The sequence below is a fragment of the Pithys albifrons genome, chromosome 20 (genome assembly GCF_047495875.1).
Source record: "Pithys albifrons albifrons isolate INPA30051 chromosome 20, PitAlb_v1, whole genome shotgun sequence".
Taxonomy (NCBI): Eukaryota; Metazoa; Chordata; class Aves; order Passeriformes; family Thamnophilidae; genus Pithys; species Pithys albifrons.
Genome location: NC_092477.1, coordinates 8220520 through 8245002, shown reverse-complemented (window position 1 = coordinate 8245002; position 24483 = coordinate 8220520). Strand labels below are relative to the sequence as shown.

General features: G+C 55.7%; 1 protein-coding gene across 1 annotated transcript; it reads right to left on the bottom strand.

Annotated features, from left to right (window-relative positions):
• Window positions 1-728: 728 nt before the first annotated feature.
• PRRX2 (paired related homeobox 2) lies at window positions 729-24093 on the bottom strand. Its single transcript, XM_071574602.1, has 4 exons — window positions 23836-24093; window positions 4183-4367; window positions 3850-4028; window positions 729-3313 (listed from the first exon to the last, which is right to left on the bottom strand). The coding sequence occupies exons 1-4, from the start codon at window positions 24077-24079 to the stop codon at window positions 3178-3180; spliced, it is 744 nt and encodes a 247-aa protein (XP_071430703.1). The 5' UTR covers window positions 24080-24093; the 3' UTR covers window positions 729-3177.
• Window positions 24094-24483: the final 390 nt, after the last annotated feature.

Here is a 24483-nt window from a genome sequence, read left to right as displayed (position 1 = left end):
TCCCACTTACAATGCTGGATTTGACCTGATAACCTCACAGCAAGGGGCTCTGCTGCCTGCTCCTGGCTGCATCCCAGCTCAGCCCATTCCCTTGCTGCTGGGGGGAAACAGGAGTGCTGTTCCCAAGGCTGTGGGTGTGAACTGGGACCAGGATTAATGTGGGCTGCCCAGGGCAGATCCTGTAAACTCTGCCAATCCCAGTGGGATTTTGAAGGGGAAGAGCATGCTGATACCCCTTCCTTGGCACCCCTTCCTCAATAGCCCACAGTCATTATGCTGGAATAAGATGGATCTGGAAAGGCCCTGCAATTAGCTGTTATGCAGGGACCCTCATTAGGCTGCTTTCTGTCCTCCCTCAGTTTCCACCATCTCCAGGCATCATCTTGAGGATTCCCAAGCCAGAGGGAAGCCCAGCAGTTCTGCTGCAGAAACATGGTCCCTCAACCCCTTGTCAGGTCCACAGGGCCTTGACATGTTCCCCCCTTTCTCCTGCCCCTCTCCAAGGGCACGTGGGCCACTTGTTTGAGGGCCTGGAATGAAATCCAGGTCTTGGGAAGTAGCTGTGAGATGCCACCATCATTCAAGGTGAATGTGGCCAGGTCATGGATCTTGTCCCCTTTCCCAGGACAGTCAGTTCCCTGCTCAGGCTGCTTGTCCAGGTCAGGTGGGAAACCACAGTGGTTGGTGAGGGAAGAGCCAGATCCCCCTCACATGCACTGACACGCCTCTACTCAGTAAAATATTTATTCCTCCATTATTTCACAAGAGTTGTTTTTACAAAAACCTTACAAAAATTTCCAAAACACAGACATGCAGAAGAAAAAAAATCCACCGTGGATCTTGTTACAAGTAATTGAAATGTACAAATAGAAAGGGCGAGGGAGAGCTTAGATTACAATAATCCCTCGGTCCTGCTACCCCTCTGTGGGTGCAATTTGTATCTCATCTCGGTGAGTTCAGCACTGACTGACAAGCTGTGATAAGCTGCCAAGAGCACGGTGAAGGAGGGGCCCTAAGATTAGGAGCAAATGTTTTCAAATATATATATACATATAGATATTTAGTGAAGAAATATTTATTCCCTGCTTTTTTTAGGTTTACAGAAACGGCATCTGCAAACTATTAAATGGGTTTATTTTCATTAATGTTCTCAAAGAGGCAGCGACATTTATATCCCTGTGGTTTCGTCTTGTATAACTGAAAAAAGAGCCCTGTGCTTTCCATGGGAATAGGACCCCCCCTGGCTGCCTCCTTCTGCCCCAAGGGGTGTTTCTCAGGGTGGATGATTTCATCCCCAGTGGATCTCTCTTCCCCCTGCCTTGGCATGTCTGTGTGTGGTGTGGGGAGCTGAGTGCTTCTCTTCTGGCATGGTAAATTCGGGGAGTACCAGCCCTGGAAATAGGGATGGGGGTGCAGGGTGAGTATTTAGGGTGATGCTGCTCCCTGGGTGAGGTGGACAGTGTCAGTCAGGCTGTGCCCCCTCCCTGTCCACAGTGCTGGAGGAGAAGGTGGCCATTCCAAACTGGACTGGGTGGAGCACAGAAAGTGGGTGCAGGATGGAGGGGCTGTTTCACCCCCAGCCAGAGGAGATGGGCTCTTTTCCTGGTTCTCCCATTAGGGCTCCAGCTCTGGGTGCTGGGTGAGTTCCCCTGGGCTGGCACTGCCTGGGGTGCAGCTGAGGGTCCCACATGTAGGTGCAGTGACATCCCCACTGGGAATGGGAGAGAATATTCCTTGGAGTTGTGGGGACTCAAGTGGGCATTTTGTAGTTGTGACACTGTCAGCCTTGATGTCACAGACCAGAGAATGCTTACCTGGGGGAAGCACCTCAGCAATTGCTCTGTTCATCCTCAGACCTACTGTTACAGTCCCCAAGACAAGCACTTCTAGGCAAGTAGGGCTGGTGCCTTCTCTGTCCAGGCCACCTGTCTGAGCTGGTGGTGTCCCCATGCGTGGCTGGTGGCATTTTGTGGTGGGTGAGGAAAGGGTGGTCTGGTTTCCAGAGGGTAACACTTCCCTCACTCTGGCTCATTCCCCATTGCTGCAGAACTGGCAGGGGAAGGTGAAGGGTGTGTCTCTCCACGGCTCAGTCCCATGGGCTGGGGTGAGGTTGCCCACCCTGTGTCCATCCCCCTGCACATTCCACCTTGCAACCTCATTAGGCTCCACAGCAGGGTGGGACAAGGGGGGAAACCATTTCCTTTCTGCAAAACCAAAGAAATCTCCCGGCCCCAGACACTGCACACATCTGCGGAGCTGCCGATAGGGAGGCTGTGCCTCCGGAAGGCGAAGCCTTCGTTGGCACGAAGTGCTGGGAGCCGCCTACTCAGCTGAAACCCAACAGCTTTTTCCAATTTTCTCTTTCCCTGGGATGGTTCAATGACCTGGGGCTCTGCAGTATCGATGGCAAACCCACCAAGGCGAAGCAGTGGTGCCTGCCTGGGGACTCCCAATGCACCCCCAGCTCACAGGAAAGCTCAAAGGCTCCAAGAGAGTCTGGTGAGATGCGCCAGCTCTCCTTACTCCTCTGGGAAGGAACAAAGCCTGAAGGCATCATATAGGCACCACCTAACTGCAGGCAGCACAGTGCAGGCTGGGACTGGCCATGGCATGGGTGAGCCATCAGCTTCCCAAAGTCCCAAACACGGTGGCTGGGGTTGCACAGAGAGGTGACACGCGGGTCAGCTTCGGCACTTGCAGTTGAGCGCCGCAAGTCACAGCCCGGCGGAAAGGGGGGCTCGTGATCCTCCCACTGCTGCATGTCCCCTTGGGAGGAGAAGACCCAATAACTCTTTGGCTCTCTGGGCGAGATACCCAAATTGGTCAAATCCAATAGTCCAAGATCCTTCCATGTTTGGAAGCAAATTCTTGTTCCCTTGGCAAGTCTGTTTGTCCTCGAAGAGCGCGTGGGGGGTATGTGTGTGTATATATAGCCGTTATTATAAGGGTGTGCGGAAAAGCAAGTTTCTAACCAAGTTTGCTCCATATGTGGCTATAATTATGTGCCACTTCGGCCTGGGACTGGCTCTACCTTCAAAAGGGAAGGGAAGAGGAGAGAAGAGGTGCTGAGACATTGGATGAGTGACATGTGTTGGGCAGGTGGTGGATTCGTCCTGGACCGGCACAGGAGCACCACGTTATATCCTGGATGAGGCCACAGGGTGGGCTTTGCCCTGGTCAGTTCACGGTTGGCACCTGGTTCTGATGGAGGCTGAACTCTTTGGCTTTGAGGCGCAGGCTGGCAATGCTGTTGGCCATGTTCACCCCTTGGGTGGGCGTCGCGGTCCCGCTGGAGCTGTAGGAGGGCACAGTGCTGTGGGGAGGGAGCAGGGAGGAATGAGGCATTGCCCATGGAGAAGTCCCCATGTCCCCTGTGGTCCTGCCAGCTTCTCAGGCCAGACTGCCTGTTCCTCTTAGACATCTCCCACAAGAGCAGCCAAGGCTTCAGCATTTTTATGGCTGGTTGGATGTGGGAACCCCTCAAACTATGCACCAGGAGGCCCAGCCTTGAGCTTTTGGATGACATGGTTGCATGTGAACAGCTGGGAACCAGAAGGGACCCATGTCACCTCCTGTACCGAGATGTGGGAAGGGTCAGTGTGAGGCCAAGTGAGTCCCTTGCAAGGACCAGGGCCCCGAAATGCATGGAGGCTGCTGAGCAGCAGGCAGTGGGTGCTCAGACAGAGCTGAAAGTGGTTCCCAAAGCAAAGCCAGATGAGCTCCTTTCAGCTCCATAAAACTTCTCAAATCCCCAGCAGTGGCACAGGGCTGCATTCCTGCAGCAGAGGAACAGTCCCCAGGCAGCCCCATGGCCACCTCCTCCCCAGCTCTGCCAGAGCCTCCACCTACCTGTATGGGGAGGTGCTGGTCCAAGAGAGATACTCTGGGGTCAGTGCGGTGGGTCGTGGTGCCATGGGTTGCTCAATGGCTGCCTCTTGGCTGTAGGATTTGAGGAGAGATGCTGATCTGTTTGCCAGCATCGCCCTCTCATTACGGCGGAACTTGGCCCTCCGGTTCTGAAACCAGACCTGTGTGGGGAGGGAAGGTGATCAGCAGGGGTGTCCCAAGCATCTGTCCTACCGATCGTGGTCATATGCAGGATGAAACCCGAACGGGGACAGTCCCTGCTCCCATTTGGGGGCAAGGCAGAGGGTGTTTTCTCCCACACAAACCTTTGCTCACCTGGACTCTCGCCTCGCTGAGGTTGACCCTTCTTGCCAGCTCCTCCCGCACAAAGGCATCGGGGTAGTGCGTCCTCTCGAAGACCCTCTCCAGAGCCTGCAGTTGGCTGCTGTTGAAGGTAGTGCGGTTCCTCCTCTGCTTCTTCTTCCTCTTGGCTGACCCACGGCTTGGGCTCAGGCTCTCACCTGTGGGGAAAGCACAAAAGAGGCCACATGAGATCCAGACCTGTATGAAACCCCACAGACCCCACAACCCAGCCAGGCTCGAGCCTTCCTGGAGGTCTGCACTCCCTGCAGGCACCTGGGACTCTGGAGGGAGCAGCATATGTGCAACTCTGTGGTCTCCATGAGATCAGGACCTGCTGAAGCTCAGGGTTAACCCCAATACTTGCCAAGACCTGTGGTGGTTTTGTGTCTGACTAAACCCACCTGGACCTGATTTTGAACACCAGTCTCTCTGGATTTTGTGGCAGCACTTGATTCAAAATGGGAACATGCCCACAGGTTGTCCTGGACTGGGTTCCTCTTAAGGATTAGGTCAAACTTTCACAAACAGCGATGGAAATTCAGCACCAAAACACCCTCCAGCTCCCATCTCCAGCACCCCCTGAAGCCCCAGCTGTGACGTGTCCCCAAGGTGACAAAGGACTGCAGCCAACCCTGCTCATCCAACCCTGGTCTTCAGAGCTTGGAACGAATGACACCGCGTCTCACAGAGCTCAGCCTCCGCAGTGTTTATTTCTGGCTTTGCTGGCTCATGGAAACATGAAGCTGAGGGTGTAGTTTGGTTTTCTCAGTATTGATCTTGGGCTGTCAGCCAGGCTGAGATTAATCTCCTCTTTGTCACTAATATCATAAGGTTTAGGCAAGATTATGAAGTCTTTTTCCGAGACACCCAGTCAGCTGCCTGCAAAGGCTTCATGGGGAATACGACTCACTGTCGTTCTCCCTTATGGAGGTACTGCTTAATGACTCTCTCTGTTAATAAAGCATCTGGATCCAATCTGTACCTAGCAGTGGGAAAGCATTTTGAAATTATTTGAAATGTTAATAGTTTTATGACATTCTGATTCATAGCAGGGTTATATTGGGGGTTTCTGCTCTATATCGTTGCAGAGCCCACAGTGGCAGAACTCACCACTCCCTCAATATGCTCAAGAATTAAATACTTGCTAATAAGTTATTGTTGTTCTTATGTGCAAGGTTTTCAGGTGATACTTGAGCAACAAACAAAATCTACTGGAAGGGATATTAACTCTCCTGCTTCAAGACACCATCAAGCTGTTGAGCAGGAGGAAACTATGGCTTCCAAGATCTTTAAGGCCAGAAAAACCATCTTGGGACCTTAATGCTGAATAATTCAGGCCATGAAATGTTCACTGGTAATTTTTGCATCAAGTCCCTAAGGCCCCTTTGTCCTTGAGTACACCTTTCCCAAGGGGTATCCTACCCTGAGATGAGCCATGAAGACCAGAGAAAACCCGTTATCTGCTGGCAGGGATGGGGAGGGGGGAGCTGGTCACCACCACCATCCCTGTTCCCAGGCACATTTTGACCATGATGGGGCCAAAGTGCTGGGACTGTGGGAAGAGGAGAGAACCCCTGGATGTGAAGGGAAGCAAAGGAGTTCTGTCCACCTCCCAGGACCTTGTGCAGCTGCCAGCACTTCTCTGGGTCTTTTATTGTATTGTATGTGCATTTGGACCTTGGTTGACCATCCCTTGGGCTGGAAACAGCCCCGTGTTCTTGTATTTGGGACATGGCCTTGTTGGTTGGGTAAAGACACGGTGGACAGTGCTGTGCCTAAAATATGTGTGGGTGTGAGGCCCTTTCTCCAGCCAGGAAACCACAGGCTGCCCTTTGCCGCCGATCATGTTTAAAGGCTCACAAATAAAATTCTCAGGATTCCCTCCAGCCCTTGTTCCTGCAGCTTCAAATGTTCTGCCAGTCTCTGCTTTCCAGTTGCCCCTTTTAGTCAAACTCCTTTTTTGGTCCTGTTTTCCTTCGGCAAGCTAAGAATCCGCTGGATTAAAATACATGAAGTCCAGCCATGGCTGTCCCTGGGTTTTCTGGGAGCCTGGGACTGAAGTGGGAACCATCCTGCTGGGAAAGAGCTACAGGATGTACCAGGGTGAGAGATGTTTCCTTGTGGGTTTACAACCACCTCATGGGGCTTTTGGGAAAAGACAGATCAGGGTTTGGTTCAAAAATTGCCATCACCAAGGGCACCCACTGCCCTCGGTGAACAATGATTTCAACAGAACCCTAGGAAATGTATAAATAAAATTTAAAAACCCTCTTTGGTTTCATCCCTAATTTAAATCTGGCTATAGGACTTGTCTGTAAATGATGGCATCTCTCACCCACTCTAATTTGGCTGAAGGCAAGGAGGAGGAGGAAATGTTTCTTAAATTAATTCTCAATCCGGTTCTGTAGGATCTGGCCACATTTTCTGGCTGGTTTCTGTCTCCCCAAACCCATGGAGGGAAGAGCTAAATGGCCATGGGAGACGAGTGGTGCTGTGCCATTCCCTTATGGAGCTGGCTGGCATGCTGGGATGGAGGTTTAAGACTGGAGCTGGGTCAGGAAGTGTCCAAATGCCAGTGGTTCCCTGGCTTTCTGAGAGCTGCAAACCCTGAGCCATGCCTTGGTTGGGGCATTTTTTCCAGCCCCTACTGCTGGTTTTAATGTAAGAAGCTTCCACACCTTTTCCAGGCCATCTCTGTATGGCTCCACAGCTGGGGTGCCTGCCTGGATCCTCTGCTCTGCTCAGGGATGAGTCTTGGTAACAGATCAACATCTTTTCCCCATTAGCTCAGGCCCTGCAGGCTTGTGGGACCAGATAAATGCCACCCCAATTGCTGGCTGGGTGTGTCTGACAGGTTTACAATGTACAGAGTTGGGCTGGATTGTTTCTATCAGAGATGCTTTAACAACCCCAAATCAGCTTCCCAAAAATGAGCATTGCTAAATTCTCTGCAACATCAGAGAAGGAATGGGGAAAGGGATGGGTTGGGTCCCCCAAGGACCTCTTGCCATCTCACTGTCATCAGCAGGACTTGGATTCAACCAGACTCGCTGACACCTTGATGAAGGAATGGGAAACCATTTCCTCACCCCAATGGGCTTCCAGGACTAAGAGTTTATAATTGCACAAAGTTAAAACCAGCTCACCATCATCTATGTTTTGCCCCAAAAACAGTGCTTGGGGATGTTATGGAGAAGCCAAATCCTTGCCTTTGTCAGTTATAATTTGGGGATTCACTTGGGGCAGGGCTTGGTTGCCCAACTCTGAGGTCAGAGGGGCTCCTGAGCCTTCCCCCCCCAGCCACCTACACTGTATTTATCTTCCACTGATTACAATTTCCAGTGAAGGGGAAAAAATGCAAGGGAAGGGAGAAAACAGAGGGGATAACATTACTAAGTAACGAAAGATGACATGTGGGGGAGGATGGGGAGAGGGAGGCGCAGAGGCTCCACTCAGAGCAGGATGGCCCGAGTGTGCATCACAACAAAAGACACAAGACTTTTCACCCACGATGTGGATGAGTTTTGGGGTTCTGGGAGTGGCCTGGGTAACCCCCAGCCTTCTCTCTGGGCTGCCCAGCCCCAGGAAATGCTGCCTACCCAAGAGCTGCAGACAGCCCAGGGGCAAAGCTCTGCCCCATAAGTGTCACCCGTGCTGGAAGTCCCCCCAAAACCTTCTCCATGCAGGAACACCGACACTGGCAAGCCTGGATCACACCATGCTGTGAACCGGGAAGTGACAGGTCCTGCCCCATTTGCAAAGGCAGCAGCCCCTGTGGGTCAGAGCCTTGCTGGTTCAGCTGGGCACCAACCAAGCCCACTTTTCCAGTTCTTGCCTTTTCTCTCTGTGCTCCCATTAGTTTTCCATGGAAAGGACTGGCTGGGCTTGCCAAGGAGGGCCCCCACGCTGGCAGGGCCCCCAACCTCCCGCGCAGCAGCCGCCGAGTGCTGTAAAGAGGTAATTTTCACTAATTTCCACCGAGGCTTCGGCTTTGACTTACGACCTCCATTAGCGCGCGATAAACGGCCTCGGCACAGCTGGATCCATGCCCGGCCAGCACCGACATTCCCAGCTGCTCACACACCCGAGCCATGGGCACACAGCATCCCTGGGCAGGGATGCTCCCTTGCGATGGCTTTCAAGGATAAGGGATCCATCACCAGCAGTCTCCCTCTGTGGGGTAACTCCCCTCTGGACATGCAGTTTGGGGGTGTTTCTCTGCAAAATGCTCATCCCAGAGCACGATGTCACCTTGGCTGCTGCCAGCCTGTCCCTCCCACAGGTGATGCTGCAAACGCCCTCCATGTCCACCACCATGCCCTGGGACAGATTCTGCTGCATCCAGCTCTGATGCTTGGCTTTGGGGTGCAAAAAAAATCCCTTTTTCAGGGACCAGGACAGAAAGGAGTGAGTTCAACCCTCGCATGCAAAAAATCCCAGGCTATGTCTCCCCCAGCGTCTTTCATTTGCCATCATGCCACAGACCCTGCAGCCCCAAACGATTTTTTGCCATTAAATTATTTCACACGTTCCATTTATTTGCGAGCAGTTTGCCAAAGACCTTTTAAGCTTTAAATTTTTCACACCCCCCCAGCCAAAATGATCAAATCTGCTGTACCATTTACTTCCCTTCTCTGCCTGGAATGGTAGTTTTTTTCTCTTTTTTCTTCTCGGGTATAATTTAAGGGTTGAAATAGCCTGGAGGGAATTAGCTGTAAATTCTTCCTAAGACAAATAAATTCAGCCCTCTAAGTTTCTACGTTTTTCAAACTGTTGAGAGACGTTTTAGGTTTGTTTTACTTGAAATAATGATCATGGCATATCTGACCCTCAGGCTGCGGCCAGCTCTAACCAAATAAATAGCTTTTATTAATTAAGGTTTATCCTTAACAAATAAAACCCCAATTTGATCTCAGCCGGCTGAATTAGCAAAAATAAACAACGGGTTCTCTGGGCACTTGATGTGGATTTAACAAATTAACGCTGGGCCTTCATCAGGGAAGCCACAGGGTGGTGGAGGTCTTTTACAGCCAAGAAATCCTTTGGAAAAACAATGTCTTTCGTTTCTCCCATGGTCTTTCTCGGTAAACATGTGCACTCCCTTCATCCCTGTAGACACTCGGGGGAAGCGAGGAGAGCTCTGGCGATGACGTCCGCCCAAGTTTCATGTGCAATTGTTTAACTTGTTCCTCTAAATCATGCGAGGGTTTGGGAATTGCTCCTGCGTGGTGTCTGCCTGTTCCAGCTCCTTTTCATCCCTTAACCTTCAGCTGAGACACCCGAAGCCAAGGGGTGATTTAGGGGTGCACGGGCAGCCCAGCGCAGCTGAACTCCCTTTCCAGCAGCTACTTCCATGTGGTTGGGGACAGACTGGGAGCCTCAGAGGGGTTTTAGCCCACACTGGGACTTTGCAGGGAGCAGGGATGGCAGGAGAGGATGCTCCACAAGCCAGAGGGGAGCCAAGCCCTTGTTCCTGCTCACAGGCACAGGTGGCACAGGGTTTGTTGCAGAAGGGATGGTGGGAGCAGCCTACACTGCTACAGGTCTTTAATCTCCCCAGACCACCCTGGGAAGCCTAGAGGGTTGAGAAGCAGCTGGGGAGCTGCCCCTCCATGTGTGCTGGGTCACAGAACTGTGCCTCTGTGCACTTTCCTTGGTGCATGGGAGCAACACAGCATGACAGCTTGAGGGCAAAACCAGATCTTGTTTTCTGGATGGTTTCACACCCCTACCCAGCGCAGAAGCCCCTTGGGGCCACCAAGCCCTGCCTAGGGGTGTTGGTCCCAGCTTTGCTTGGCACGATGAGGTTCAAACCCATTCTGGGAACAACTCACAGGCCTGGGGGACAGAGTATCCCCAGGGAACAGCCCCTCCCTGGGTTGCCCCACTGCTGGGAGCAGGCTCTGACCTCCTCATCCTGACCCACCGCCACTCCCTGCTCCCCCTCCAGCCCTACCCCAGCCTTGTGAAGACCCTGGGAATGCTGGAGGCTCTGGGGGGAAGTTGAAGCCGGGGGGTCCAAATTTGCTGAGTCCGAAGGAAACTTTCTCAGCTCAAGTGGCGCACATGAAAAATTTAAGAGAGGGGCAAGTCTCAGCTACTGGAGAAACATTACAGCGAAATGTTTCCGAGGATGTTTCACCTCATTAATTGTGAAAAAACTGAAACGCTGACACGTTTTTACAGGCTGCCAGTTTTGCTGGAGGAAAAGTGTCTCTGTTAAAAAGGAGCAGCAAAAGCCTGGACCAAGAAAGAGGCCAAGGCTGTCCCGGGAGGGCCTTAGCCTGTGCTCACTGACAGGCAGCAGCAGACTGTTTTATGGTTATAGAGCTGCCTCTGCACCAGCCAGAAACCACCCAGTGCCAAGATTTGCTACCCCCAGCCACAGAGACACCCGGTTTTTGGGAGGATCCTGCCTGGCAGTGCTGCAGCCCTGGGAATGCTCCATGCACAGCCTGCACGCCCTGAGCCCAGAAGGCTTTTCCCCTTGCACCCTGGATGCCAGGGACGGTGTGTGGTGTCTGAGCACCTACCACAGCATGTCCAGCTGGAAGCCTGAGCAAGCTGGGAAGGTCCTGGAGAACCAGCTGAGCCAGCAGCATCCCTTCATCCCAGTGGGGATGTGTCCAACCTGTGCTTGCAAACCAGTGGTGGCACCACAACCTTTTTTTGGCTCATCCTCATCTTTAGTGCAGCAAAGGCATTGGGAATGTGTGCTTGGATGTGTATTGGGAACAGAAGGAACCTGAAAAGGAGGATCTCCATGCTGTGGGACACTGCCTCCCTTAGGGATGGTCCCAGCCTGTTATTAGCCACCAAATTCAGTGGTGAGAGCCCTGAGTGGATTCAAAGTCGGATGTCCAGGAAGGGCAACTGAGATGTATCTGCTGCAAAACCCAAGCACACAAGAGGGACAAGATCAGGAGGTCACAATGAGGAGGGAGGAAGAGAGGGGGATGAAGGAGATGCAGAAGGGAACCAGGTGCTGCAGATGCCAAGGTGAGGAACCAGCCAGCTGAGTCATGTGCTGTGATTTAAACAGGATGCCCTGAAAGTTCAGATCTCGTGAAATCCATCGGACTGCAGGCAAAGCCCTGAGGCCTTGGCATGCCCAGCAGTTCAGCAACACTTCCCAGCACTTCCCACCATGCCAGAGGCTCCTGCCCTGACTAGAGGCTCCTGCACAGCCCAGCCCAGTGCTCGCCCAGCCAAACACAGGCCCCAGGAACGGTGTTTGGCACAGCCAGCTCCTGCGTCAGCGGAAGCATTTAATGAATTAATTGCAGCCACATTCCCCGAAGGAGGAGGCAGGGTTGGTGGGATGCTGTCAAGCCTCAGGAAGGGGCTGGGGAACATCTTTGGCCACAAAGCTCTGGTGGGAGAAGGCTGAGCAGAACAAGAACTTTCCTCCCACTGTCCCAGGGGTCCAGAGAAAAATGCACCACCACCTGCCTTTTTCCTGGGGTGGGAACCACCCATGCACAGACCTTTGGAGAAGGTGACAGGGACAGATCCCGCCACCAGGCTCACAGCTCCGGGATGTTCCCCAGCACCCTGGCCCCGATCCCAACCCTGCTTTGAGATCCAGACCACAGAGCCTGGCACCATGAGCAGTCCCTGACACAACTGCTCCAGGAACAGCCTTCAGAGCCTGCGACAGCACTGGCGCCCGGCGCGGGGCCCGGCACAGCCCCTCGCTGTGCTTCCCAGCCGCCCGGCTCCCGCACACCCCGGGAGCCGGAGCCGGGGCCATTGTGCGGGGCCGTGGGGCTCAGACTGCTTGGCTGCGCCCACTGACGGGTGGCACTGGCCCAGGGCATCCAGCCTGGGACCTGGAATGCTGAGCACATCCCTTTGGCTCGGTGGTCTGCAAGAGAAATATCCCCTCCCGAGGCCGTGCCTGCGCGGCGGGTGAGCCCAGCCTGGCGCGGGGCTTTCGGGAGCTGCCAGGAGCACCCCGTGTGCTCAGAGGAGGCTGCAGTGCAGCCCCACACAATGGGCTGTCCCGGCTCCAGAGCTTCCAGTCCCTCCTTTGTGTCAGTGCTCCGTGAGGATGGGGCCGTGGAGGAGCCGAGTTGGGGGAATAGCTGGGGTGCTGCTCCTCAGTGAGTACCCTGATTTGCCCCTCAAGGAATGGCAGGGTCAGAAAAGCCTCCTGGGAAGGTCCATCATCTGCACGGGTTTGTTGGGGACACTGGCACGTTGGTGGCTTTGAGTGGTCAGGACCTGGCAGGATTTGGCATTTTCCCTGCTCATGGCAGGGGAATATGCAGCTCAAGGGGGTTCACTCCTCTCTGGGGTTCAGCCCCTTTGCCCATATGGGGCTGGGATCACAGAGAGCCTCCAGAAACTCATCCACGATGGTGCCAGTCTGGGACATTCCCTGCAAATGCCAAAGAGGGAGAGAGGAGACAGGATGGGTGTAGGGAAGGGGTGTGTGCTGTGCTGTGGCTCCCAGCTTTGCCCAGGGATGCTCCGAGAGGTCGTGTCAGACCAAAGGGCTCCTCAGGCAGGACTTGCGGTGGCAGGACCCAAAGTCTTCGCAGCACAGCCAAGTGCCTTGGGAAAAGACACCATGGTGGGTTTGTTGAGCCGATGTGAGCCAAGTACTGGGCAGCACCGACCGACAGGGGAACAGGAATTTTAATTTTGTTCTCCTGTGAATCTGCCAGCCCCCCTGGAGGAGGCCCAGGCACCAACAAAAGGCTCTGGCTCTGCCCCAGCCACCACCAGCCAGGAACCTCCTCGACGAGGAGACATTCACCATGGGGTTTGCTTTCATCCCCTGGCCAGCAGACCTTTTCAGGGGGAATGAGACCAGTCCTCAGGCTGCTGCAGCACCCTCGGATGCTCTGGGGCACACAGCCCCCTGGGTACCCCTTGGGGATTCAGTGTCCATGCTTTGCCAGCTCTGGCTATGCCCTCTGTTCAAAGAGCCAGGCATGGTGAGTGGCGGCACCGTGATGGCTCAGAGATATGTGACCAGGCCTCTGCAGTGCAGGGAAATGGCCAGCCTGGACTCCACAGCCAAAATCCTGTGATTTGGGTCAGTCCCAGGCACGGCTGTGAGTGGTCTGGGCAGACGGGACAGCCATGGTGGCCACTGGGATGCTGGGATGGACAATGCCAGGATGGACTCTGCTGTCCAAGATCAGGGCTGAGCATGGCAGATGCTGCTCCCCTCTCCATCCTGCAGACCTTTTAGGCACCCTTTGGTGCATCCATGATGCAGCCACGGAGGTGCCAACATTGCTCACTCATCGCTGCCTGACATAACAAGTTACACGGTTTCCCAGCAGGGCACGAGCACATGTAATTAATTAACACTAATGAGACTTGTGCAAGCAACTGCCCCTGGAGCTTGTGCTTGCAAAGCTCCACTAAAACCTCAGCTTTAACTGAGAAGCGGGATGGTGGATGCCTCGAGCCATCGCAGTGTCAAGAGCTCGCTGGGACTTTTGCTCAGTGGTTGAAAAACAAAACTAATCAGCCAAGGCTGCATAGCAGGAACGTTGTGTAGAAGGCTGGCTCTCAGCCAGGGACCCCTGGCATGGTGATCCCAGCTTTCCTCTCCTCCCCAGCCCCTCAAAAAAGGTGGTTTTTTGAAATTTAATAGGCAAAAGCCCAAGCAAGCCAGGCCCAATGGCATCTGGCACTGAAACTCAACACCAGCCCACCAAGTTAAAGCACAGACCCCACTGCATCAGAGTCATTGCCAAGGAGGGGAAGGAGATGGGGAGGGATAGGGGGAATGATAAGAAACCCTATGGTGTCCCCTCCTGCTGCCCACTGCCACCATTCCAACTCCACTCTCTTTTCTGGAGCCAAAAGGGTGCTTTTCACACCCAGGCCAACATGCTGCTGGGCACCCATTTGATCAGTGAGCACCAGCACCTGCTCAGAGTCCATCCCACAGCCACCACCAGTGACCAGGGACACCAGCATGTTGGCCAGCATGTGGGATGGGTGTGAGCCCCCGGCCGGGACTCCATCCCACCACCACTGCAAGGAGGACCCTCGTGGGCGCTTGCACACACAGACATCCCGAAAACCCTTGCCAGTGAGCAGCATCGCTGTCCTCTGGTCTGGTTCTCATTTGAGGTCGGTGGCCTCTCGCCAAATTTATTGTAAAACATTCATTTTAATAAGTGGCTTGTATCTTATTTTTTTTAAATCCAGCCTGGTTAACTGTTTCCAGGTTAGAGTTGTGAGTAGTGGGGTAGGTGGAGATGGCAGGGACAGTGGGGACAGTGGGGACAGGATGGCAGGCAGGTTGCTGGGGGCAGGTGCCAGCCATGGGGAGGACACCAGGGGACACCTTGGAGATGTCAGGATGGAGACAGCTACGCTGGGGTCCTCCTACAAAGCCCAGCAGAGCTGAGACACTCTCCCTCCTCAGCCTAAGGCTTCATCCCCTCTGGGTTCTCAGAGAGACCAAGCATCATCCTGCCACACTGGGCACCCTGACACTCTCATAGAAATTCCATTAAAACTTGAACCCTGATGGATAATCAGGTCGTGTGGAACACACGAAGGGCTTCACAAAGTGGACGGTGCCTGGTAATTTGTTTCGACATTTGTTTTAAGTTTTATAAACCTCTAATACTAATAGAAATGCTTCAGTGTCTTTTAATTTAAATGAAAACAGTTATTTTTTTTAATTTAAAAATTCCCCTGAGGTATTTACAACGCCCAAATTACAGCCATGTGGCCAGCCCAGCTGAGAAAGTGAAATGGGTGAGGAGGGAGCGTGGCAGCTGCCCCCGCCTGAGCCCAGCCCAGCCCAGCCCTGAGCAGCACCACGTAGTTGTGTCCCCACATCACCCACGTCCCCCCCACAGCACCCCACGGACAGACTCTGCCTCACACCTTTGCTGGGGACATGGGATCCCACTTCATGGGTTTACCAGCCCCTGAACTGCCTGCCACAGCTGTCCCTAGCAGGATGGCATCCTTCTGTCTTTCCTGCCTTTCTTCTGTTCTTCTCTTTTAGTCCTTCCCTCTGGAGTACAGCGGGTTTGGAGACAGGAGATGCCCCTGTCTGTGACCCATCCTGTCCCCTCTCATCAGTGCTGCTGCTGGACCAGGCTCTTTGCTCCCCGGGTGTGGGGTCCCCTGTGTGCTCCCCTGCAGAACCACTTACTGCTATCCCCAACTCACCCCTGCATCCATGTGCCCCTCCAGCCCCTGCAATGCCCTGACCTACCCCACAACCCCTGGCAGTGTCCTGTGTAGCTTGGGGTGTAACGCAATCCCCTCCACCCAGCAATGCCCTTCACGACCTGGGGTACAATGCTGACCCCTTAAACATCCTGGGGTGCAGAACAGCACCCCCCTGCACACCCTGCAATGCCCTGTGCAGCTCGGGGTGCTGCCCAACACCTCCCCAACACGCTCTGCAATGCCCTGTATGGCTCAAGACACAACACAACCACTCCCCTGATGCCCCCCACAGCTCGGGGTGGCCCGATCAGCTGCCCCCCTCAGTCCCGGTTCTGAGCCCCTCCCCGCAGCCCCCGGCTCGGCTGCCGTGCCGGCTGGGAGTGCCGGGCCGTGCCCCCTCCCCAGCACCCCGCTGCCATGTGCTCGCCGCCGCTCCCCCGGCTCCCCTGCCATGTGCACTCCAGTTTCCTTGCGTGTGAAGCCTGCAGCCTCTCGGATTCAGTGGCTGGAAAGGATGGCGCCTCTCCACATCTGGTTCAATGCGCGAGCCTGGCGCCTGGCTTAGCCACAGTCTCCATTCAGAGACACACAGACTTTAATAGACTCATACAATTCTTCCTGATCTATCACTGCAGCCGCAGCTGAAAAGCTGCTTTATTATATGCACTCAAAGGGGGATGAGGAGGGAAGGGGAGGGGGCCGGCGGCTGGCGCTGCCGCTCTCTGAAGGTTCCCAGCCCGCCCAGCATCCCCCCGGGACCTGAGCTGCCCCCCCAGCCCTGCCCTGGATCCCAGGGGCTGTTTTCCCCACAAACCCGCGCGAAGGAGCAGCACCGCAGCCTCATTATATGTCCTGCTCAATTAACACCCGCCGCCTTCCGAGCTGCCGTTTGCACCCCGGCACGGATGGGGCTGCAGGGGACAGGGTGGCAAAGGGGACCCATTTGTCTCCCTAATGCCTCCAGGATGGTTTCACTCCCCCACAAGCTGGGGCAATTCCCCCCAGCTGTTCCAGCATCAGCATCCCATTTACCCCCCAGCTCCCCGATAGAGGATCCGCAGCCGGAGCTGCCGGCACGGGCTGTCCGTGGCTGAGGAGCTGCCCCATGGGCACCCCCTGAGCCCCCGTGATGCCCCCAGCAGGTCCCAGTTCTGGGGCTGGTTTCCCCAGGGGAAGCAGAGGACAGGGAAGGGTTTTGGTGAGTGTTCAGCACGGATAGGGCAGTTCGTCACGCCGTGGGAAGGCTGGAAAACATCTCCCGCAGTCATGTGTCCCTCGGGCAAATGCAAACACGGGGAATGCCTCAAGGGCATTTTTCTTCTAATTCTCGGAAATTTAGGGTTGTTCAGTGAAAAACAACCTAGTTTTGCAGTACCAGGGCAGTGCTGGCCAACAGGCACTGGAAAAAAAAAGGCTTGAAACCCTAAAAATCAGTCCTTCCTCCCCAAGAGGGTTTGCTTTTCCCATTCTCCCTGTCCTGCCTGAGCACCACCATGAGCAAGCAGGGACAGCTGCCTCTGCCCACCGTACTTCCATTGTCATCCCAGTTGCTTTTTTCAACCTGGAAAAACGTGATCTGCATTAACCCTGGCCTAAATCTTTGCCCAGTCCCAGCTCAGCCCTGCCATAACCCACTGCCCTGGCATCTTAAAGGATGCTCTGAGCCTGCTCCGTGTCTCAGAGATCCCCTCACTGGAAGGATAATTCCTTCCAGCTGCTGCTCATGCTGCAGGGAGGGGATGAGGTGCCATCCTGGGGATACCCAAGCCTCTGCCAATCCCAAAGCACCCGGATCCCATCCTGCTTCAAACCTCATCCCTTCAGCTCCCTGATTTTACAGCTCTAGGGGGATAATGCTCCGTGGCTGGAGGAAATCAGCCTCGAGAGAAGGGATGATCAGCCCCACTCCCTGGGAGAGAGGAGCGTTTCTAGTGAGGCTGCCTCAAAGCCCCAAATCATTTCATCAGCCTCCCAGCTACAGACACACACCCAGGCTCTCTTAAAATGCTGATTCGTTGAAATTCACCCATCTTGGCTGTGCGGAGTCGAAATTTCATATTTTTCCTGTGAATCAGCCCCATTCCCTGAAACAACAGCCCAAAAGGAGAGGGGAAATAGTCTTGCACTGAGCTGTTCTTGGTCGAGTGAGACATAACAACCCAGGGGGGAAAAGACACAGTGACCCCATGCCCTGGCACCCTCCTGGGCTGGCCATGGCTGTGCCATGGGGCATCTGAGCTGCTGCTGGGGATTAAAGCACATCAATGGGTGCTGCCAGGGAGTGGGGCAAAGCTCCTTGTCTCCACCACATGGAGATGCCCCTGCTGTCCCCTCTGGACCCTGTCATGCAACAACCTTATGTTCCTGTGCCCTTTCCTTGCCGGAAAGGGGTTTGGGAAGGAGTATCCCCCACAGCAATCCCTGCCAAAACCCAGCTCACCGAGGGTGCTGAGGGGAGAAAAATCCCACCCATGACAAATCGTGGAGAAAACTGATTTTCCTGCACTCCAAGGCTGCTCCAGCTCTTGGGTCAACCCAGCAAGAGGGGACCCATCTCCCCAGGCTCTGGTTTTCAGTTTTTTTCCTCTTTACTCTCTGGCAGCAGCTCCCCCAGCACAGATGTGAGCACGTGTGGGGACCCCGCAGAGCCCTGCAAGCGCTGCAGAAACGTGCTGGTATGTATTTCCCTGTGCCCCTGGGGAGGGTTCTGCATGGGCAGGGCGCCTTCCTGGGGCCCCCACTGCAACCCAGAACCCCCTGAACTGGAGTGGGGGGAGCCTGGAGCCCAGGTGGGGGTAGTCAGCCCATTTGGGGGCAAATTGTCCCCAAATTGGAGCCGTGGTGTCACCAGTCAGTAAGAGCCTGACAGCACCCCAGGGCACAGAGCATTCTCCCAATGCACCATGAGGGAGCAGGATGGTGACCCAGAGTCACCAGGGGAGAAGCAGGATGGTGAGAGGGTGTCACTGTGGGAGGAGCAGGATGGTGAGTGTATGTCACCTTTCAAGGCTGGAGGGCACAGGTAAGCAAAGAGCAGTGGTATCAAGATAAACCACATCCCAGAAGCTCCATGAAACCTGGAGTCTCCCACCCATGACTCTCATCCATCCTTGCCTGCTCCTGACAGAGGTTTGTGCTGCTCTGGCTGGGTTTGGCTGGGCTTTGACCTAATTCAGCTTTTTATCCTGCCTGTGCCATGGGAAAGCATCACTCCCACCCACTGTGATTTTCAGACAGACAAGACCTGGGGAACCAGTTTCCCACTGTCTGTGGGACAGGGGACTAGGTGCAGGACACTGGGTTCCCTGGCAGTGACACTGGATGAGAGCTGTGGTGGGGGAAGCCTGGCTGCAGGGATCACACTGTCCCCTGCAGCAGCCCGGGGTGGGGACAGAGGGGGTCACTCCCCGTAGCCCCTTTTTTCCTAACTGGGATATGCTGAGCTCACTGTGAGTGGCTTCTGGGTGAGTTGGGACCTGTCAGGCTTCCCATTAAATGTTCCATTCACCCATCCCTTGCTTGTCACCAGCTTTGCACTAAGCACAAACAAATGTGGAGGGCTGGGAGGTGGGCTGGGGCAGGAAACTCCCACATGGATTAATTGGTGCTTACTCAAGACACACTGATGGATGCTGCACTGGGGACCTGCCAGCACTGGGCACTTGGCAAGTGCTGTCCCCTCCCCTAGGGACCATCCTGCTCCAGCAGCCCCACAGGCACCATTCCTGCATGGAGAAAATCCCTTTATCTTGGGGTCTGCAGCCCTCAGAGCCCTCCAAGCAGGGAGATGTCCCCAAGCAGGCGCTGGGGAAAGGAAGGTGATGTCTGGTCACTGAGAGTCACTTCCATGCAAGGATGGCTTGTGTCCCACTGCCACCCATCCCAGCTGCACCGGCCTTACAAGGACTGAGACGGCTCACCTCCCCCTCTGCTCCAGATGCCACTGTTCCCAGCTCTGCCACACAGGGACTGTCCCACCAAGGCCCTGCAGAAGATGTGCCTGCCTGGGACGGCAGCCAGGCACCTTTAGCTGATGCTGGTTTTGGGAGCAGCAAGGGACAACGGGTGCTGTAAACCCTGAACCCCAGCCTTTCTGCCAACTGACAGCTCATGTCCCACCCCAGGGCATCCCAATCTCATCCTGCAGACCATGGCAAGCAGGTTGTAGTGCCACCCTAAGACACCCTTCTGGGGACAAAAGCATGAGGGCTTCTCCTTGGAGAGCTGCAGCCACATCTATCAGGCAATTCTCAAACCCTCTTCCCCTCCACAGGGGCTGATTTGGGGCCTCTACACCCCTATCCATCCCTGACCAATCATTCAGAAGTCACAGATAACTTCCCAGGAAAGGCGCCTGGGGGATTTTCAGCAGTTTTGTGGCTGTGGAAAGCAGATGGGTGCTGAAGACAGAGGTCTAACAGGTCTGGGGCTGCAGGACAGGACAGGAGGGCCTCAGCTGGCTCCCCATGGCCCAATCTCAGTGGTCCAGGGCTCTGTGCTGGAGATTAGCAAACAGTTAATGACATTGGGTTTAACTGCAGCCAAGCCATGTACATACACACGTGTCCCAGGGAAGGCAGATCCCCACGGACACATCCCAGCCATGGTGTTACAGGGCTGCCTCCTGCCAGCACAGCCAGTGTCCCCGCGCTGTGCCCCTAATCCGGTGGGGACAACTGGCATTTAGGACGAGAAGCACAGCCAAACTGTCCTATGAGCCAGGACCAGCACAGCTCCTGGACTGGAACACCATGGGGACATCAGCTGGGATGGCTCTGCCTTGAGAAATGTGCCTGAACCCTGGGAGCAGCTTGGGGCTACTTGGAGCAATCAGCCACCACTTGATCCCAAGAGCAAGCCCCCTTTCCACTTTGATGTCCCTGTCTCCCCCCTGCCTCCCTTCTCCCTTTTCAGTTGCCCTGGTTTACATAATTAAAGCCAATTTGCTGTAACAACATCTTAATCCCCTCTGTCCCCTCCGTTGCAGTCTCTTCTCTCCTCTTGCTTCATCACTGCTCTGCTCAGCATCCAGAGAGCCCCAGGGGGTCAGAGGGTTCCAGCCAACCTGGGGAGAGGGAGGGGCTCCAGGAACTGTTCTGCAGAGATGCCCAGAGACCACCACATGTCCCCATTCCACTGCCTGGTCCCAGTGGCTGCAGCCAAATGGCCAGTACATGCCTGCCTCATGCTGAAGGATCCCCTCAGAGAAGCCACAGTCCTTCTTCCAAGCTTGGCCGTGACAAAAGTGGCTCTGAGTTTTCAGCCCCGAAGCAGCTGCTGGACCCTGTGCCCAACTCCCTCTCCCATCCCCAGGCGGCACCAAAAGTAAGTTCATTGTTTGAAAAGCCATCAGTCAAGGCTTGCTGGCTAAAATTACCCTCCTGCTTTATCATCTTGAGAACATTAAGGGCTGTTGTTAACAGATGTTTCGTGTTACACATTATTTGTTAGTCTAATGAAAGGAGGTGAACAAGCTTTCAAGACCTCAGAAGCTGTGCCGAAGGTTTTCCATGGGAGGCTGTTGCACTGCTCCAGGGAAGGATGAAGATGAGGATGGGGACGAGCTCTCACAACCCTGTTGACTCCTGCTCTTGCCTGGCTTGTGGGATTTCTGATTTTTAGGGTGTCATGAGAGCAACGTGTTGCACAGATATTTGTACTCATTCTCCTGAGAGGATGTGCTGGGTGCCCTCAGGGCCAGTTTGGGGCTGGGCCCAAGGCAGGGGCTGAGCAGTACCTTGGCTGGAGAGGGAGGTGGGGATGGCTCTGGTTCTCGGTGCCAACAGAAGGGATGTGCCAGCCCAGCAAAGGGACTTTGGAGAGGCTGTTCCTGGAGGTGTGCTGAGAGTCCTAGACATGGAGCTGCCCCCAGCCACCCTCTCCAGTGGGGAGGCCTGTGGGACAGGAGTGGTCAATGAGAGGAGGAGGGGATTGAATCCCCTTCTGCAAAGAATAAAACCTTGGCCCACGTTTCTCCATCTCTGCCAGCCTCTGGAACAGAACTCCCTTGCTGCTGCTTCCCTGGAGAACTGGAGGGGGCTTTGTCAAGGTCACAGCCTAGGGCTGCCTAAAGCATCCCTGTGCCAGCTCTGCCAATGCAACCCCCTAGCCCAAGGCAAGCCCTGACCTTCACAGGGGTACCAGCAGCTTCACAGCAGGTTCAGGGCTGCTCTTGCTCCCTAACAGGTTCCTGGACAGAGCACAGAGCCACATCATGCAGAGAGACACTGGGGTACCCTGTCTACTTGTGTTCATAATAAACACTGCCACCACTCCTTGGGGCTCCAAACTTGCATCTAGCAGAAAAAAAACCCCACTCTGGTGAAGAAGGAGATGAGAGAAAATGCTGAGAGGCTGTTTTACTTCAGGATGCCAATAAAAGATAACATTACCAGTAAAAGTTTCTCTGCTGTCATCACGCCGATGCCAAAAGCATTGCAGATGTGTAGCAAAAAGCTGACACTCACCAAGGCAGGACAGTTGCCTGGGATTTTGAGTCTCTCCATCTCAATTTAGGAAATTGCATTCCAGTTAAGGCAGGGGCAGCAGGCAACAGGTCTCAAAAGTGGATGTCTGCACGTGCACAGGTCTTCATCTCTGTCTTCTTGTTCTCTTCTTGCCCTCAGGTGCTGTTCTCTCCAGGTAGGATCATGGAAAGAAATGCTTCCACTCATGGACAGCTTGTCAAAGCATCCCAGATGCTGATGTTTTCTTCATCCCTGCAAGCTCACCCTAACAGGTGAAATGCCTCACATGGGCCAGCAGTGCTGGGATCTGCACGCCAAACCCCCAGGGCCTCTGCCCCAGTAGGAATGGGCTTTTAGGGTGAAAAACGGCTTGTGGTGATTCAGACAGGCCCCTTGCCTTTCTCTCTTTAGTTTCTGCATCACTCTGTCCCCACTGAGCTGTTTGGGTGCGTTAGGAGCTCAGCAGAGTGGTATTTTCTCTGCTGTTTTGCTAACAGCCCTGTGAAACCAGCTGAGTGCTGCGGGCTGGGCTGGGTTTCTTTTGGACTACTGTCCCCCATACAGTCCTATCGTGGGCAAAAACCTCCCCACAGTCCCAAAGGCAATACGAGAAGTACAAACAGAACCCAAGGGAAAGGGAGGGAGGATGGAAAATAACACTGAAAATACCAGATACCATCCCAGAACTCAGTGTCCAGCCTCACCCAGCCCTCAGCATCCCGAGCACAGGCACACTGGGGGCTCAGTGGGGCTGCTCCATGGAGGAAGGAGGCTGTGCAAGGAATGAGATGTGAGTGGGAGAAAAATGCTTCAAACCTGCCTGCAAGTGTGGGAGCCACCGGGGGGGATCGTTTCCCACTGGGAACCCGCCCCCACCACAGGTCTGGGCAGTCTCTGGTGTTCTCCCAGCCCTCTTCATTGGCCAAGCCTCCGGCAGGGTCATCAGCACCTTAAGGCTGCGTTCCCGTGGCTGCAGAAAACGAGCTCGGGGTACCGCAGCCCAGCCAGGAGGCAGGTTTGGGGGATGCCACCCCAGGGTGCCCTCGGGGTGGGCAGCTGGCCAAGGCCCTGGAAGGTGGCGAGGCTGCACTCCCCTCCCACGCTCTGCCTCCCCTCCATCACCTCTGTGCCCCGAGAGGGGACACCAGCTCCGGGAGGCTCTGACGGCTGTCCCTGGACCGGGGCTTTGCCGAAAAGACGGGGCGAACCCTCCTCGCCCGCGCCCAAGAGCGGAGCGGGGATGCGCGGGGCTGGCGGAGCAGCGCTCCGGGATGCGGGCGAGACTGTACCGTTAAAAACGCGCCCCCGGCCAGCACCGAGCGCCACGAAGCTGCGTTGGGGGATCGATCCCCGTCCCCTGTCCCAGCCCCGGCTCTGTCCCCCCGGGCCCGGTGCTGCCGGCCAGGAGATGCGCAGCGGAGGCTGCCGGGACGGGACCCGCAGTGTCCCGGTCCCCACGACCCCGCCGGGCCGCCCCCGCTCCCCGCGCCCGGAAACCGAGGCGGGGAGCCCCGCGGGCAGGGGGGACCCCGCAGGACGCGCAGCGCCGGACGCACCGACTTGCCAGGAACATCCCATACCCGACATCTCCGGTGACAGCGGGGAGGCGTCCTGTGCGGGGTTCCTGCGCCCCATGACCCGCTGCGGGGTCTCTTTCTCACGGTGCGGGGTTCCTGTCACCCGGTGCAATGTCCCCGTCTCCCGGTGCGGGGTCCCTTAGCCCCCCATCCCCGATGCGGTGTCTCTCTTTCCCTGTGCCCCGGTGCGGGGTCTCTCTATCCCAGCCGTCGAGGTGTCAGCACCCCTGCAGCTCGTCCCGACGGGGGTCACCCCTCTCCTTCACCCGCTCCCCAATTTCCCCCGACCCCGACGCAGGGGGATTCCGACCCCTTTTGTCCGCGGTGCCCGGTCCGCGGCGGGGACGAGGCGGCGGGCACATCCCATCCCCAAAGCTGCCTCAGCCCGAGGGAGCCCATCCCGGGGTGCCGGGACTCACCGTCCTGGGGCGCTGCCTCGCTGCCGCTGCTGCCTCCCGACGGCTCCGGGATGGCCTTGCCGCTACCGGCGGGCGGAGGACCGGCCGCGGGGGTCCCGTTCATACCGGCCGCCACCTCCTCCAGGTCGAGGAGGTGGCTCACGCTGAAGTTTTTCCGGCTTTGAGGGTTTTCGGGCGGCTCCGGGCCGCGCACGGTGCCGGGGGCGAACGACTTGTCCATGGCGAAGGCTGGCGCCGAGTCCATGGCTCCCACCCCCAGCCCGCAGCCCACCCCGAGGTGCCGGGCCGCTCCCCGGCCCCCTTCCCCTTCCCCACCCACCCTCCCCCCAGAAAAGAGAAAAAATTATAATAATTACAATTTTTTTGTTTAAATAGAGGGGTGGGGGGAATCACGGCTGCCCTGTGAGTCCGGCTCCCTCCCCAGCCCCTGTTCCGCCTTGTGCTGACGTCTGGGGAAAAAAACACGCTCCCAGCCCAAACTTTCTTTCCCTGCTCTTTGCTCTGGAGCTGTTCAAACAAACGCCCCTGCTCCGAGCCGAGCGGGGCGGCCCCTCTCCCCCCCCCCCAGCCCCGCGACCTGCCCCCCTGCCAGGGGCCGAGCCCCGCCGGCAGCCAAGCCACGGAAAAGGGGGGGCAGAAAGGGAGGGA